General features: G+C 34.3%; 3 protein-coding genes across 4 annotated transcripts; 2 read left to right on the forward strand and 1 right to left on the reverse strand.

The window, feature by feature from the left end:
• The first annotated feature begins 562 nt into the window (after positions 1 to 562).
• Positions 563 to 5,250, forward strand: LOC100176189 (E3 ubiquitin-protein ligase SIAH1B). Of its 2 annotated transcripts, none has more exons than XM_002127707.4 (5): positions 563 to 706; positions 1,524 to 1,743; positions 2,138 to 2,347; positions 2,869 to 3,062; positions 4,582 to 5,250. In XM_002127707.4, the coding sequence occupies exons 1-5, from the start codon at positions 660 to 662 to the stop codon at positions 4,766 to 4,768; spliced, it is 858 nt and encodes a 285-aa protein (XP_002127743.1). In that variant the 5' UTR covers positions 563 to 659; the 3' UTR covers positions 4,769 to 5,250. The 2 variants fall into 2 exon arrangements, with proteins under 2 accessions (XP_002127743.1, XP_018669721.1); XM_018814176.2 differs by lacking the exon at positions 4,582 to 5,250 and adding an exon at positions 4,038 to 4,290 and having other exon boundaries at positions 577 to 706.
• A 1,722-nt stretch (positions 5,251 to 6,972) lies between these two features.
• Positions 6,973 to 13,031, forward strand: LOC100180871. Its single transcript, XM_018814017.2, has 6 exons — positions 6,973 to 9,119; positions 9,517 to 9,676; positions 10,161 to 10,322; positions 10,630 to 10,870; positions 11,292 to 11,475; positions 12,186 to 13,031. Exons 1-6 carry the CDS (start codon positions 7,028 to 7,030, stop codon positions 12,245 to 12,247), a joined length of 2,901 nt encoding a protein of 966 aa, XP_018669562.1. The 5' UTR covers positions 6,973 to 7,027; the 3' UTR covers positions 12,248 to 13,031.
• Positions 13,032 to 13,143: 112 nt separating this feature from the next.
• Positions 13,144 to 15,482, reverse strand: LOC100178508 (keratin-associated protein 5-3). Its single transcript, XM_026836544.1, has 3 exons — positions 14,879 to 15,482; positions 13,994 to 14,109; positions 13,144 to 13,431 (listed from the first exon to the last, which is right to left on the reverse strand). Exons 1-3 carry the CDS (start codon positions 15,424 to 15,426, stop codon positions 13,343 to 13,345), a joined length of 753 nt encoding a protein of 250 aa, XP_026692345.1. The 5' UTR covers positions 15,427 to 15,482; the 3' UTR covers positions 13,144 to 13,342.
• Between the last annotated feature and the right edge of the window lie 1,370 nt (positions 15,483 to 16,852).

Below are 16,852 nucleotides of genomic sequence, written 5' to 3' on the forward strand. Positions count from 1 at the left end.
TAGCTTTCTTCAAACTCGCAAACTACAAAGTTTTAAAAGTTTTATTATGATTCAGCAAGCATTTAAAATGAGCATCTTTAAGCCTTTTTTTAATTCCTTAACTTTTCTATGAGCTTTGACATCCGAAGCACAGGCTCGGATCTGTGTCAGAGTCGTATAAACACCTATTTCTATGGCTCTGATCTGTGTCGGTGACATTTTTATACTATTTTTATGAAGGTGATGAATTGTTTTTTGTCACGAAAATTTTCTGAGGAAATTTGTTAAGAAATGCAAGAATGGTTTCAGTAAATTAGTTGTACATTTTATAATAAATGTGAAGATTTGAGTTTACAAATGTGCACGTTGTACATCAAACACGTTGATTAAATAAATAACCACTTCTATCTTTACGCGTTATAAACAGTCCTGTATATTTTGTATTTTTTTTTCCTGGAATCATTTTTTTCTTGGAATACCGGTACACCGATGAAACAATAGCTGTAAAAGATCCTTATACATACACTACCATAGGAAAAACAACAAAGGCCCAGTTTTCTCACTCATACCAAATAAACTGATCATTTCATTACAGGTTTTTAAGCAACGTTAGGATGTAAAAAATAACGTTGCAAATGTAAAATGGACTTAAACTGTTCCTGAGTCATTAAATCAAAAACATGAGCAGGCAATCGTCAAACATTGTGAGTGTTGCTGGAAATGAAAGGTATGCTGTTACTACCTTTGTGCTTCTTATTTCTGATTACAAAATTAATATTTTCTGCATATTTAAATACTACAGAACTTAAAGTCTATTGTTTTAAGACTGTAGGGTTTATTTTTATTAATGTACTTTTACATAATACATTCTGAAATTTAAAGTGGTGCAGTGCTTAACTGCACAATACATCAGAATGATAGTCTATTAATTGCCTTGGTGTATTCTGCATTGTAAAAGCTGATCACATAATGTGAATAAATCGTAAAGCCTAAAATATGTGATCAAGTAGGAAAATAGAAAAAAAATAGGTTATCTGAAATTACAAATTATAAAATTGTCATGAATGATTGTTTGTTTGTTTTCATATGCTTGTATTAGGATTATTTTTAATTATTAATTGGTCATATTTTAAATATTGTATCAATGTAAAATGATGCTAAAAATATTAATAAAATAGGACTCCATATTACATGATAAATAAATTGCCTTCAGTTAATGGATAGTGGTTGTTTTGAGCGCAGAACTTTGAACTGATACAGAGCAGTTGCCCTGTTTCTCCTTTGTGTTTATAAACATACATCCTGTTCATTAAATATTCCACCACATTCACATCCAACATGCCCTTTATTCTTTCTGTAATAGTTTTGCATGTAAAGCAGTTTAAAGGGAAAAGAAAAGTAAATAATGTTTAACTGATTAAATAATGTGTTTTTGGAAGAAAGTTTTTCTTCGGTGTTTTTTTAATTTAATTTTACTTTAAATCTGTAATTGCCAAAATGTGTATGAACCTCTCATGTGATTTTCTACTGTTCATACATCACAGGCAAGTAGAAGGAATGGCTGCGGGATTGGCGTGTGCTTCTGGTAATGAGTTGGATCTTGCAAGTTTGTTTGAATGTCCAGTTTGTTTCGACTACGTGCTACCTCCAATCCTACAATGCCAGAGTGGACACCTCGTGTGCACAAACTGCCGTCCAAAATTAACATGTTGCCCTACTTGCCGTGGTGCACTCGGTAACATAAGAAACTTAGGGATGGAAAAGGTGATGCTTATGTTTGTTTAAATAATTTGTTTAATAATGAAAATATAAAAAAAGCAAATGCTGATGAAGTGATAAGCAAACTATATAACTATTCATTTTAATATTGTTGTGACTACTGGTTACTAAGGAAATGTGAATTTTGTTTAATGTAACAACCAGTAGATTCATTTTTTTGTTTTGATAACATAGTTCCACTAACCTGTAGTCTTGTAACATATCTATTGATTGTTAACTCTTAAATATGATCTAAATAAATCTGCCAGATTTCGTTTACACTTAATTTGTTCATTGATTTATCATCCGTTTGCAGAACCATGTTACAAGTTACAACTATGTGCAAACCTAAGTAATTGTTTTTAAAATTAACAAGTTGTTTACACACTTAATATCACAGGTCGCGATGACAGTTGACTTCCCTTGCAAATACGCAGCCTCTGGATGTGAGGTAACTCTCAGGTACATACAGAAGCCAGAACACGAGGAAACTTGTGAATATCGACCGTATTCATGCCCCTGTCCCGGTGCTTCGTGCAAATGGCAAGGGTCATTAGACCAAGTCATGCCACACTTAATGACTGCACACAAATCAATCACAAATTTGCAGGTGAGTTATACTGGCATTTGTTTTATTTTTTTTACATAAATCACTGGTTACCTAGCATGGTACTTAATGCTATTGGCGTCGAAAGAAATTCAAGGGGATTGAATAGTGTTTTGTCATACCAAGTCAATAGTGTATCTATCAGACTAGTCATACCAAAGCTCGTTTTTATGAAATGGGTTACTCTTGTGAGGATTAGTTGTTATGTTGTTTGCCTGTGCTATAATGTATACATTTTAAAAAGACAAAAATATAAGAAATAAAAGTTTATACAGAGAACTACAGTTGTAGATAAGATAATTCATCTTGTGTTACGATACTCAGTTGAAACAGCCGGGTGAAAATAGTTGAACCATTTGAGCTCAAATTTCTTTATTGTTTTGTAAACAAACACTATGTGCTCATGTTACAAAACCACCAAATACACTGCAAGAGTGGTGCGACCTGTACTGTTGTTTGTTGACACTTTGTATATTACCTAAATATGTATTAAACACTTTGATAACATTAATTTATTCAACCAGGGCGAAGACATTGTGTTTCTTGCTACTGATATTAACTTACCTGGAGCTGTGGATTGGGTGATGATGCAATCCTGTTTCGGACATCATTTTATGCTTGTGCTTGAAAAACAGGAAAAGTTAGATGGCCACCAACAATTTTTTGCTATCGTGCAGCTCATTGGAACAAGAAAGCAAGCTGAAAATTTTGCATACAGGTACTTTGTATATCAGGGCTCGACATTAACGCTTGTCCGCTTGTCCTGGGAAACCATGGGACAAGTGAATTTGGTTAGACGCTTGTCTGGAGGGACAAGTAGAAAACTAACGTTCCTGTGGAATGTTAAATGGCTCGGCGTATCAACAAATTCATATGTTTAAGAAAAATTTGAGAAATCATTGATGCGAACGTATTGGATCGTGCACTCATCCGCATTGGTGTATGTGCGTGTTGTGTGCGTGCGCGAGGTTACAGGTGTTTTGGCAGGAATAAAATGAGCTGGCAGGAATTAAACGTATCTTGCTTGTTGCTTTTATTTGTAAGTTTTTAAACTGACCGAGACAAACTTAATGTCTTTATAAGTAACCATTTAATATAGCTTTTTAAATTGATTTCTCATTACCTTAATGTTTGTTAATCAGAATGTAAAAGGAGGTGTTTTAGGCGAAAGAAAGTGTTTTTTTAATCTCACTCCCTTCGGCGCATTTAAAACCCTTTATTTTAAGGCTGCACCACTGCTTTCAACTTTTGCAGGGAGTAAAATCCGGCCGATGCCGGCAGGGCAAAAATATGCACTCTGTACGTTTGTGGTTGCGATAGTGGTAAATAGGTTTTACCCACGGAATAAAACCGTGTTAACTAGCTGCTACCTTTAAGATGTGCACAAGTATATAGCATACATTGAGGTTTGAACATAGCATTTCTAATGCATGTTACAAAATATGCCACGTTTTAAGAAATTGTTCATTTTATCGGGAAAAGTAAAAATTTTGTTGGGACAAGTAAACTAATGTATTAACTAAATCATGTATAAAAATTTAAAAACTAATGTATTAGCTTTGGACAAGCACCTAAAACAAGTGACTGTAGAGCCCTGTATATGTGTAGTAATTATACTTATTAATTTTGAGAACTGTATTTTCGCTTGTATCTATCCCAGTGTTTGTAGAAATGTAAATTAAATTATGTAAAGGGCGAAACCTCGCGGCTCTCTTTGATAAATTTACTCCCTTAATTCTGGAATGGACTCGACATGAATAATGCAGCGAACTCAAGATATAAATAACAACGTAATCACGAGTGAGGGGTCCTGCTTATCAGTTGAACTATCTGTGTTTGGCAACTTATACTTATTGCTTCAATGCAAATTTCACACCAAAAAGATCTTACGCAGGACCCATACACAGTGGGATGTGGTTTATTCGACTTCAAGAGTTTATGTTTTTATAAAGTTTTAAAAAAGGCATAAAATGAGTAAATATATATCATATGTCTAATTTTCTTTAATTAAAATAAAAGAAATTTATGCTTTTAACTTTATTTTACTCATATTTCAGATATCTACCATACAAACATTTTCTTAAGGCTTCATTTTATCTCTAAATCTATAAATGTAGTTTTATATGCAAATAGGGCAAAGTGACAACCTATTTTTCTTGCAACACACTTTTCTATTATTATTGCTCAATGGCAGACGAAGCCGGTGTGATTTTGTAATAATCTATGGTGTCCCATAGGTTGGAGTTAAATGGCCCGAAGCGCAGATTGACATGGGAAGCTACCCCACGCTCAATACATGAGGGTGTTTCATCTGCAATAATGAACAGTGATTGTCTTGTGTTTGATTCAGCTATTGCTCACATGTTTGCTGACAATGGAAACCTTGGCATAAACGTTACAGTATCAATGTGTAACTGTTCATGAGGGTTTAGATATCTTACATATATTTTAAGGCATGATGTTTTTATCATGCCTGGTTATCCCATATACTACAAGAAGCAGTGTAAACCCAGATGCAAAATAGAAGTGCACTAATTCATGACAAAATGAACTTGTGATCAAACATGAATTAAAATCTGTTGAAAATTGCTTGACTATTTATATTTGCACAGTTCTTGGATACTTTTCATTATTCAAAAAGTATTTTGTATTTACACATTAAAGATGATAAAATATTATCATATTTGAAGATATTTTATTGTTTTTTAGATACAACAACCGAGTTCCCAACTCCATTAATTTTAATTTTTCACCATTATATTGGATGTTTATTAGCATTTGTTTGCAATTTCTTGGTATTATTATATTGGTGTAGTTAGTTTTGTCTACCTTTTACTGAAACTTTCACCTAAACACATGTTGTCAGTGTTGAGGTATTTTCTGAATTAAACTTGTGCTCTGACAGATTGATTACTTTTTGTTAAACTATACAGTTAAGGAAGATGGTTACTTGTATGCTATCAAATTACATGAATGAATGTAACTTACTTTATCCTCGCCTGGCTGAAAAAACGACAGTCTTTATAACACGCCGTGTGCACCTTGTGCCAGCTGACAAGTTACCATGTATGTTACTTTGTGGGTGATTTTTGTTTTATATATGTTGGATAATTTGGAAAACCCAATAGTGACCACTGGGTTGAAGCAATAAGAGCCGTTAAATGTTTTGCCCAAGGACACATACACCCACAATGGTACCAGCGTCGAACCTCGAATCCATTAGCTCTGGCTTACAGGCAGACGCACTAACCACTATGCTAATATCTATTTCGCCGGACATAATATCTATTTTATTTATCTCTTATATACAGTAGTAAAGATTAAAATAATTAGCAATGAAGAGAAGGGAATTAGCAGCAAGTTATATGTATTGTATTCATACATCCAGTTCTCACTATTAAAATGTGACACGATGGTATGCACACCAAATGCATATGTGGCTTAATTATGTGTGAAGTTATAACATGGACTATATTGCTTGAATGTAAGTAGATCATGCAGTTGCCATTATAATGTTTACTAGCTTTTAAATTTTCTTTTTAGTGAAGGTGTTTATTTTTAGCCCATTCCATACAGGTTATTTTTAGCCCATTCCATAGAATGTATATATTTGTAGCAAATATTGAGAGCACATGTCATATTCTATTGAAAACATACGAAAGAAAAAGACTGAGTAGTGTTAATGTACCTGATACATTAACGTTGTTAATTTACGAATAAGTTTTGCATAAATAATGGTAAGTTTGTTTTCTCTGAAATAAAGCGGTAAAAAATGATTCTGCGTTAAATAACTGCAGCGTCAGCTCTGGCTGGTTGTTTGTACGTTGCGCATCACTAGTCAATTGAAGCAATATCGTTGCGAACACAATCAAGTTTTTTAAACGTCTTTTTAATAAAAATAACATTAAACAGGTGCAACGAAAACCGCGTATACAATGACGCCCCGCATCCTAACGTTAGGTTTTCTATTGTTTTTGTTATTCTTGAACCACCACGTGACCATAACACCCACCATAGTTGCTGCGTTCTGATTGGATGATTGTTTGTGTGCAGTGAAAGGTCCTGAATGTTTGTGTCAACTTTGTATCCAATTACTAAGTTGCGTGTATATTTTTAAGGTTGCTAAGGTAATATTGTTGCAAATACGATGTCTGTCTACAACCTGTGCCTTAAGTTTTGAAATGTTGCAAACGAAGATTATCCGTTTTATATGACGAACTTACGAAGATGATTGCATATAATGTTCCAGACAATATGGACAGACCACTCTTTGGAATCGGGACTCGACGCGAGAGACTTATTAATCTTATAATTGGGATAGTTACTTCACTGTGCGTTGTTGCAACATTAATAAGCGCATTTATATTTCCCTTGAACCATTCACCATACCCACTTCATGTTTATTTTGCTGTTTGCATTGTTTTTGTTTGTATGAACTTACTTACACTTATATATTGGTACAGACAGGGCGATGTAGACCCCAAGTTCCGAAAAATGATTTATTTCATGTCTGGTTGCATTGTTTTGTTGTGTGTTTGTGCAAACCTTTATTATCACGGCACAGGGTATCAGTGCAATATTAATGTTACTAACACACAATAACATTTTGTTATATTTCATAGTCTTTAAAGTTTTTAATGTTTATATTTTACACTTTAAAACCTGATTGAATTTCTCCCTAAAATGTGTGAGGAGCAGCAAAGAGGCAAAGGCACCATTCGCCGACTTTTCAACAAGTCTGGTCATATTGAACCTGAGTTCAACAACAATGCCACTGTTTACTTCACAGTGGGACACACACCTTGTAAAACAAAGGAGGAGTTTCATTCAATGTTTCCGGTTGGTAAGGAGGTTTATTTCCGAGCCACAAATTCAACGAATAATATTGCAAATTGGAAAGCGGAGTCTGTTACTGTGTTTAGGCACCCACGTCAGCCAAATGTGCTTAATCGTCAATTAAAACAAATCAGACTTCCTCTTCTTAAAGAAAAGTCACCACGGCCAATAGAATTTCCTCATAGAGATCCCGTTATTACTTTTCTTCATGATTTGCTCACATCTGAAGGTCCTCTTAAACCAGCAGAAATTGGACATCGCATGAGATTGATTAATATTTCAAAGAAAGAAAACTTTAAAGTTTCAAATAAAATTATCTTGGATTATGTTGCTGATTATGCTCAATATTTCCAAGTTATTGACAATATGGTTCATTGGAACCACAAAGAAATTGTACCATGTCCACGTAGTAATGAAAATGCAAAATCTTCGAGCGCTGCTTTGAGATACATCTATTATGTGTTAAAACTTTTCCAGGGCATCTCACTAACAAGGTTAAAGCTAACTTTACAAAACGAGAGAATGCAGTGTCCTGGGTCTATTGCGCATTTGGAAAACCAAACAGATCTCTTGGAAAATATCTTGATTGAAAATGATTTTGACTATCATGAAGATGAAGAATATGTTTTCCAATCTCATGTTGATCCAATTATCAACTATTTATACCAACTGTTAAATGGAAAAGAAAGAAAAAAGAAAATGAAGTTTTCTGAAGTTGCTCATCATTTAAGGGAAGATGGTCCCATAAATGGAGTTGTGCCTTTTGAAGTTTCAAACAGAAAACTTTCAAATTTGTTTCAAGAGTATAATCAATATTTTGAAGTCACAAGTTACCATGTCAGTTGGAAGTTTTCAGATACAATTCCATCTACTCATTCATTTCGTGATACAACAGCTTATGTTTCTGCTGTTCAGTTCTTTGCAAACCTGATGAAAAAAAAATGTTACACAACCATAGATATATTGCGTTTACTAAATTCTAGCTTTCACTGCTCCCCAGGCCCACTACTTCAATATTTAAACACTTTAAAATCACACCCTTCCGATTTTTTTGTAATAGAAAACGGTGTTTGGTATTTGTCATCATACAAACAAATGCTGGATCTTATTCTCAGTGCATTGGCCAGTGCCACAAAACCTTACATTCCAAGTTCAAGAAAAGCTATCAACTTTGCAAAGAAATCTTTTTCTAGCCAAGCACTGCCTGACTTTCTTGATTGGCTTGACAGTTATGGTTTATCCACTTTTCATGGCTGTGTGTTTAAAACTTCCAACCTGGTGAGCCAACTTGATCTGACCATGAGCCAACTGCTGACAGTTGTTTATTATGGAAAGACTGTAATTCGAAAGCAACAACCTCAAATCTCAGAACTTTCGTTTAAGTCTGCTCCTCAGATTGTGAAACAGCAGATGGAATGCTATGCAGATATTCAACAATTTTTAGTCGAAAACGGATTTTTCTTTAGTGTGAGAAATAATGTTGTGAAATGTAACGCTGATGATGAAACAGAACTGCTTCGCCTGGTAAAGAAACTACTTCAGTACGTGGATAATGATGCTTCATGCAGAAGAACAACTCCAACCAGTGACCTTGATGCCATAATTAACCCTCCTATCTTAGAGAAATCTCCTCAAAAGTCGAAAAGAGGCCGAAACCACAGAAAAGCCTCGAATGAAAGCAGTTCGAGCATCTCACAACCTGTGCAGGATGTAAATGAAAGAGATGATCTACTGATGTCGTTCGCAGGTGCACGAATATCCCAACCAACAGTGGTGGTCGATTCACCAATTCATGATGTTGATTTAAATGTGAGAAAAAGTTCGTTGTCAGAACTCACAACAAAAAAGTTGGAGCCATTAATTCCAGAAACTCGAACATTTATGCCCCAACCGGATGTCTATGTTAACCCCACATGTAACCCAAGTAATCGGAGAGAAGGTAGGTGTTTATTATGTTTATTTAAAAATGATTGATTTATTTGTAAACATAATTTGGATATGACACTTACTTTAGTCTTTACATATAGTATGGTAGGTTGGCAGCGTTTCTTATTATCTTATATTGTTAAATGACGTATTTAATAATATTAATGGAGGAAGTTACTGAGTTCAAAACATTCATTAGTTTATTCATATGCATCACTATGACGCTTTACATGAGTTATATCTATAGCTACTATTGGTGAAAGTCTTTAAAAGTTATTTATTTCTACATGTGTTCGTTTATTAGGAAGCTAATGTGAACTAAATATTGTTACATATCTGTTTAATAAAAATCTTGTGAATTGTAAAAAAAAAACGATATTTTTTTATAATTTTTGTTGTTTTATTTTCAGTTACAAGTCCAACATCGGAGCAAGAAACAACAAAAGAATCGAATATTTTCGGCCGACCACTCATCGCAGCCGCTCACAAAGCATTGTATGATCTAGGGTTGGATCCAGATAGAAATCTTATACTTATCAGGCTGGATGTCGGCAAAAAACCACTGATCAGGTATGGTTTGTATTTTTTGTAAGTGATATGCGTGAAATGGTATGCACTTTTACAAGTTTAATAGCAATCATAATTGTGACTTGATTGGAAATATTCTGTTGTATGTTTTTTTAAAGGTAATTCTTAAGGCTTATGCTGACCACATAACCATAACCAAATATTTTTTTGTGCCTGATAGCTGCTAAAGTACTGGCTGTATTACAAACATTGTATATCTGCAGCAAGCCGTCTTTATAATGACTACTTTGGATTCCTCACACCAGTATTTTAAACCAGACATTACCTAGCCTAACCTTTCATTTGTTGTAAAACGTATTCAAGTTAAATGTGTTGCTTTTATTTTAATCATCACCTTGCCTCAATTGGACTTTAAACAATCATGACCATATTGAGAGTTGTTCTTGTGAAACCCACCCACGCAACCACACCTTAATACAGTTTCAATTTTCCTACATTGCCAAAATTTATACTAACAAATTTCTAGATACGCCAACTATGGTCACACACCAGCGCATATACAAACCAACACTCTGCACGACCAACCTGTGGTCACAGACCATCAGGTTGCAAAGATACTTAAACATCAAGATGTCTCTGAAGCCAAGCAGAGTTTATATGGAATTAATCAAAGCCTTCATTATATCAGGTATATATTCTACTGATATGAGTGAGGTCCTTGTTTGAGGACCTAGGATTTAGTCCAGATTTGGTCCATTGCCCAACACCCAATTATATCAGTTTGCTTTCATTTAAACTAAATACTTAAGTTGAATTTAATAAATAAAAGGTAGTTGGGATTACCTGTCATGCCATATATATTATATAATGAAGCTTTTTTTTCAGGTAATTCACAGTGGGACAAATTAGGCTACTTATTTTTTAAACATGCATTTTGGTCATTGGTTTTGTAATCAAAATTTTAACATATTTTAAGTGAATTTTCTTCTGCATAGAGCGGTACTTGGGCCTTCTAAGATATCTGGTCTCACCTGGTTTTACCACACACACCTGCCACATGCGAGATACATGAAAGTAGATTCAATGAAATTCCACAAAGTAACAGTTGTTTTTACCGATGCAAAAGTTGCTTCAATCAACGTGGCACTTAGTTATATAAGATCTCTATGTGAGCAATATTCAACAACTACAACATTGTCCGCGAATGAGGTTGTTGTTGTAGATTGGGATGGACAGGTAAGGTCTTAAATGGTTTTAGACTTGACTTTCACATGAGTGATTTTTACCGTAAATTTATGAATAGAAAACCATTCCGAAGCCGACAGCACAATATGTTTTCTAATACTTGTTTTTTGGCAAGAGGTTACGTTTCAACGTTCTATTTGAAAGTTATCTTTATTATGGTGGTCAGTCAGCAAAATTCTTGCCGAAAGAACCAAAAATACAAGTATAATATGCCCGGCAGGCGGCAGGCGGCAGCAACAGTAATACAGTATATCTTATGTATTTAAATTTTCGTTGCTAAACACTTTAATAAAAGAAATACTGCTTCGTTATCCGAAAAAAAATAAAAAGAAACAAATCAATTTGTTATCAAAACCTAACTATAGTTCTGAAACCATATGACTTAAAATCTCAGTCTGTTTTTATTTTTTAGATTACTGGTTATGGGGAATCCCCTCACCCTAGTGTTGCAAAATGTTTACGTTTATGTGGTGAGAAATATTCGGACCAGCAACATGCGTTGAAAGATGCTGTTTCGCATCACCCGGATTATGTTGTAGCTGCAAATATAAAAACACAGGAATCTTTACAACTTGTGAAGGAAATATCCATGGAAGGTATGATGTTATAACTTAGTATAAATACATGACAAGGACCTCACCTATATAGGATAAAACAGCAGCTCCCAAACTTATTTAACAGCAGTATCACAGGGTTACAGTATTTGATAGTTTTTGCTCTTTTTTCGTTGGTGTGTTTTTTGCATTTTTTTAAAATTAAAGTATTCTTTAATTTTAATAGAGCCTGAAATATCAAGATAATTGCAAATGCAGGAAAGTTTAGGAACTGCTGAAATAGAATGACGTTATGAATTCTAATCGGTCTGTTGTCATCATAGTTCAAACAAATAGATTTGACAAAATTACATTGAATAAACTACCACTCCCACAATACCTTTATATGAATCATTGTATTCATTATTATAATAGTGTTGTAATAGTTAGGTGTTTATTATCATGGATCATATGAGTAATTCTATATAAATTTCTGTATAACACCATTGACAAATTTAATTTTGGACAAAATATGGTCAGACAGTGATAAACCTTATTGGTCAATGTGGTAAATGCAGAATACTTTGACTGTGCTCATTTGTATACATCTAACTACTGAGTAACAAATATTTTAGGTGTAAAACTAGGGTACTAAAACACAAAAAAACAGTCAATCTTGTTTCAAAAGCTGGGTTGACATGTCTCCCCGGAATCCTTAACATTACACCTATGTAGAAAACATCTGCATTAAAAAATTTGGATGTTATTTACAGGTTTTGAAGTTGTAATAACTTGTCCTTCAACAATGAGAGAAATGGTCGAATTTGTATTTTAGTTCTTCAACAAAATCATGGCTTTGCAATTATTTAAAAACTTGTATTTAAGAGACAGCGAAAAATCACTTTACTAACAAAAGTTTAAAAAGTTAGCGCTTATGTAACTTGTTCGACCACCTCTTCCCCAAATTACAAGCTCTTTATTTAAAAAGAGCTTTGCCACAGTTTTTCAAGTTTCCCTTAATTTCATTGGCTTTAGCTCATGCTTGTGTAGTTCATGCATAGTAAGTTTCTCTGAATGGATATTTTATATTTCGGTGTGTACAGAAAGTTCTGTAAATGTGATAACCACTGTTTTAATTTGTAAACTGTAAAAACAGTTTTGTGAAATCTGTTATGTTTATTTTATGCCGTAGTTTTTATGATAGTAATTATTTCTTCAAAATTGCTTGTAAATTGTTTGTTGTCAGTCAGGTCATTTTATTTGTGAGATTTTTATTCATTGATGCAACTGCCTTTTCCAATTTTATGCACCTGTCGAAAACTACTTGTTCTACCTTTTATATTTTCCTATTAAATTGCCGATACTGCTGTATTTCAAATGATGCCTATGCTGTATTAGGAGATTTGCTTATTGCTTGTTGTACCATAAAAGTTAATTCTACTTTAAAACACCATATACATATTGTTGTTTATTATATGAGTGTGATCTGTGTGGCATTTAAATTACTTGTTTAAATCTAAAAAATCTCACTTTGAGTGAGTTTTTTTTTCTTTTTAGTTTTAAATCATATGGTGGCCTTGATTTATTGGGGGGAAATAAATTAAAACTTTGTAGAATAACATATTAACAATTATGTAACAGGCTAATATTTCGTTAAGTTGCTGTGTATATTTGTCCAGACCGTCGGCTATGAGCACATTTTGTATTATAAGTCGTTAGTAAACAAATACATATTTGCAAACCTGCATTTATTGTATACATTTCATGCAATGCAACATACGTCATTATTCGGTATAAAACTGCCGCGTACTAGAACCGCATGCAATGCGTCAAGAACCACATGAAGCTTTTTGTACAAAATAGCGTTGGTTGGAATTATGCGTAGTAGCTCCTCTATGTTTTATAATGGAGTCTTGCTGACGTCAACGACCTATTGATCAGGTTTAAGCATCGGCTCTTTATGGGAATCTCCACCAGGTATCTCGTCGTTAACTTCTGGTGTATTTTCAACGTCATCAGCTGAAAACGGTAATATTAAGTAATTGTAACTTTTAGTAAGGTAAGTTGGGATCGTTTTAATACTCTTTTTTAGGTTCCATTTGGTATAAACAAGAACGCTTACAGAGTTATATAACCGCAGCCCCGCGACGCTAAAGGAGCGTTGTTAATGTTAAACACGATCAGGAAATTCGGGAATTTAGGTGATACCAGTATCCCATCTTACCCCACGGTACTATACCTATCCTTGCGCGATGGGGCTTAGAAAGTTACAATACGGATGTCCTATTATATAACATTGTGCCCGTTTATTGGTAATAGCTTTTTAATTTTTTTTTAATATCATGCGCATTAAGTAAGCACTGAATTCAAGCAATCACCGTTACGTTTTTTTGCCAAAAGTTACATGCAACTGCATCGGACCTCTGACCCGTCGGTTGGATATTCTATTTTTTGAAAATACCATGTCTATTTGCATTATATATAATTAAGACCAACAACACACGGCCCACGGGGTATTTGTATTCGTAAGTCACAACGTTAAATCAACTTCAACTTGAGGTTAGTGGACAGTGGTACATACCTCTTTCTTGCCTGCAACGTCTTCTATTCGTACGTTGACGTCCATACCCAAGCAAGATCAGTGCCGCACATACAATAAGTAAGACCAATCCCATCAGAAGCATTATAAAGCCCCAGCTGAAAAGAACAAGGTGAAATATAGAACTGTGTCAGATTTGTTGTTAATTTATTACACACAAGTATCGGGTAACACATCACGTTGGTGTAAAATAAGTTGTAAGAATAAAACATTTATACCGTACATATAAGTCTTTATAGTAGGGTGGGGAAAGACGTGAGAAAACGGTTTTATAATTCGTTGAAGGTTTTTTTGTTTACTTCCAAAAAAGACAAGAAAATAGATTGAAAATGTGTCCCATCTTCCCCAACCCTATTTTATTACGTTTGTAAGATCAGAGCTTCGGTAATCGCTAATTGCAGTCTGGTGTTTCCCAACTACTTGATATATTTATCCGATACCTGCGGGTGTTGGCCGAAATAAAGCGCTGAGTATATACTGGATAAAACACTTTGCCGGTAAAACGATATTTTAATGTTTTCTTGGGAATAGAACACTTTTCTAGTTAACACGCAGCGTATTTACTCTTTTAAATTTTATATTTCATGTCTCTCGAATTTCTAAAATGTGTTTTTTTTATGTCTTTTTTGCGTAATTAACAGTACTCCGGTATATAGTAGGGTTGGGTCTAATTTGAAAGTAAGTAAAGAACATTCAAAGAATTATAAAACCGTATCCTCACAATTCCCATATAGACCGTTGTTAATTATTTAAAACACAATCACGATATTTGGATATTATATGCCATAGGTGTCACATCTTTTCCCACCCTACTATAGTATAACTGTATGTTCACTTAAAACACTTTCGCCTAATTATAATAATTACCTTAATGTCGGTGCTGGTTTTAGACATTCTGTTCCACTTTCACAATAAGGCTTATCATTTTTACAGCAAATTTCATTTTTTTGGCAAAAACTATCTCCGCACAGCTCGGGACAAACAGCGTTGGAGCTGCAAAACTTTGTGTTATCGCCACAGCAGATTTCACCCGCTTCACAATGCTTGTTTCCGCATTTTAAAAGACACGGGTCCATACTACAGTAAGGGACATCGCCTGAGCAACACGACTCGTTGATGGAACACGCATGATCGTCACATTTAGTTTGGCAAGTTCTGTTTTGGCAAATTAGGGACCCGTTGACGTCACAGCAAAATTGGTTTGTTTGACATGTTGTCTTGTTGCAGTCTGTTGTAGTTATTCGACAAGGTAAATCGCTACAAGAAAAATTTCCGTTCATGTCGCAACAAAACTGATCGTCGTTACAAATTTGATTTTCACACGGAGTTACACAGGAACTTGAACATTCTTCTTTGCAGCAAATTTCTCCTTTTTCACATTTCTTCCCGCCACATAACCCACTACAGCTGCTCATGTTTGAGCAATAGACTTCGTCCCCTTTACCACAACATATCTCTCCATACTCGCACTTATCAGTTCCACATAAAGGGCAAGTTTCGACACAAACACTGTTATTATTACTGTCACAACAATATCGACCAGTAGGACACCACCCCCCACAACCAACCGTACAAGTGTCGTTTAACCCAATACATTGTTGTGATTCAATGCAACATTGTTGCGTCACTGAGCATGACGTGGCGCCACATTTCAAACCTGTGGAAATTAAATAATTTATGTCAATATTTTAAAATTTCTAACGTTTAGAATATTTTTCGTGGTCTAAATTATAGACGCTTTGGACATGGATAAATTAAAAGCAAAACGACATTGAAATATATATGCGTTGATCTATCTATTGAAACATTCTGAACAACCAAACTTACCAAACGCACAACCTGCTACACAAAATAAAATCGACAGAGCTCCAAGAAAATTCATCATAAATCCATAAAAAGTAACGACAAAAATGTTTCATATATTGAATACCGTTTGACTACAAGTCTGCTTAAACGACTATTTAGTAAATGCATAAAACATCGATTTTCTGGGCGTTTTTAATACAAATATAATATAAGTATAATACGATTTTAATCCGGACTGTTTTTAACTGAACAAGTTTAAGATAAAACGAGTTTATTAACCAAAATGAGATTAAAATCGTATCATACAAATATGGGCTGTCAAGTTTGCATTAAAACTGGCTATCAAGTAGTTAAAACTTATTTATATTCCGCAACAATCGTTTCTTCTTAGAGAGCTATAAATACTGAAGCAACATCAAATTACTGCGCACATTTATCGTTGCTCCCTCCGCGACAGCTTATTTATAAACATTTATTTCAAGCGGCATAGAGAGTATAATGTATAATTCATGACGGGCTTAGCTTCAGCGCCATTGGTTGAATTACATTCCCCAAACTCATGACGTCATCGCAGTAACGGCGAGTTAAAGTCGTTCGATTTTCCGCTTGGTGGAGTAGGATTTTATGTAAGATTTTTGTAGTTATTTGAAACAGACTTGATGGGAAATTTTCAAAGACGTAGCTTTGGATTTTCAATATCTATTGCAAAATTTCAGAATGATTAAAAAAACATTTGGTTTTCTTTCTATAGATAAAAGCCATACCGCAAACCAGCAGACCATCTAATTAAACCAGGAAGCCACCAAGTTTAGAATGAAGATGGTGAGGCAAGAGACATGGTAGTGGAACAATTTGTCTGAGAGAGAAACGAATTTTTCAGTTATGATATATGGATCAGCCATGTTTTGTTCGTACTTTTTCTAATGCTTTGTCTGTGTTTTGTCCTATTTTGTCCATAACCAACGCATAGACAAATATTAAACAAAACATAAACAAAATATTGGACAAATCATGGATGATTTTTTTAGGTTTTAA

This window comes from Ciona intestinalis, chromosome 11, assembly GCF_000224145.3.
Source record: "Ciona intestinalis chromosome 11, KH, whole genome shotgun sequence".
Lineage (NCBI taxonomy): Eukaryota > Metazoa > Chordata > Ascidiacea > Phlebobranchia > Cionidae > Ciona > Ciona intestinalis.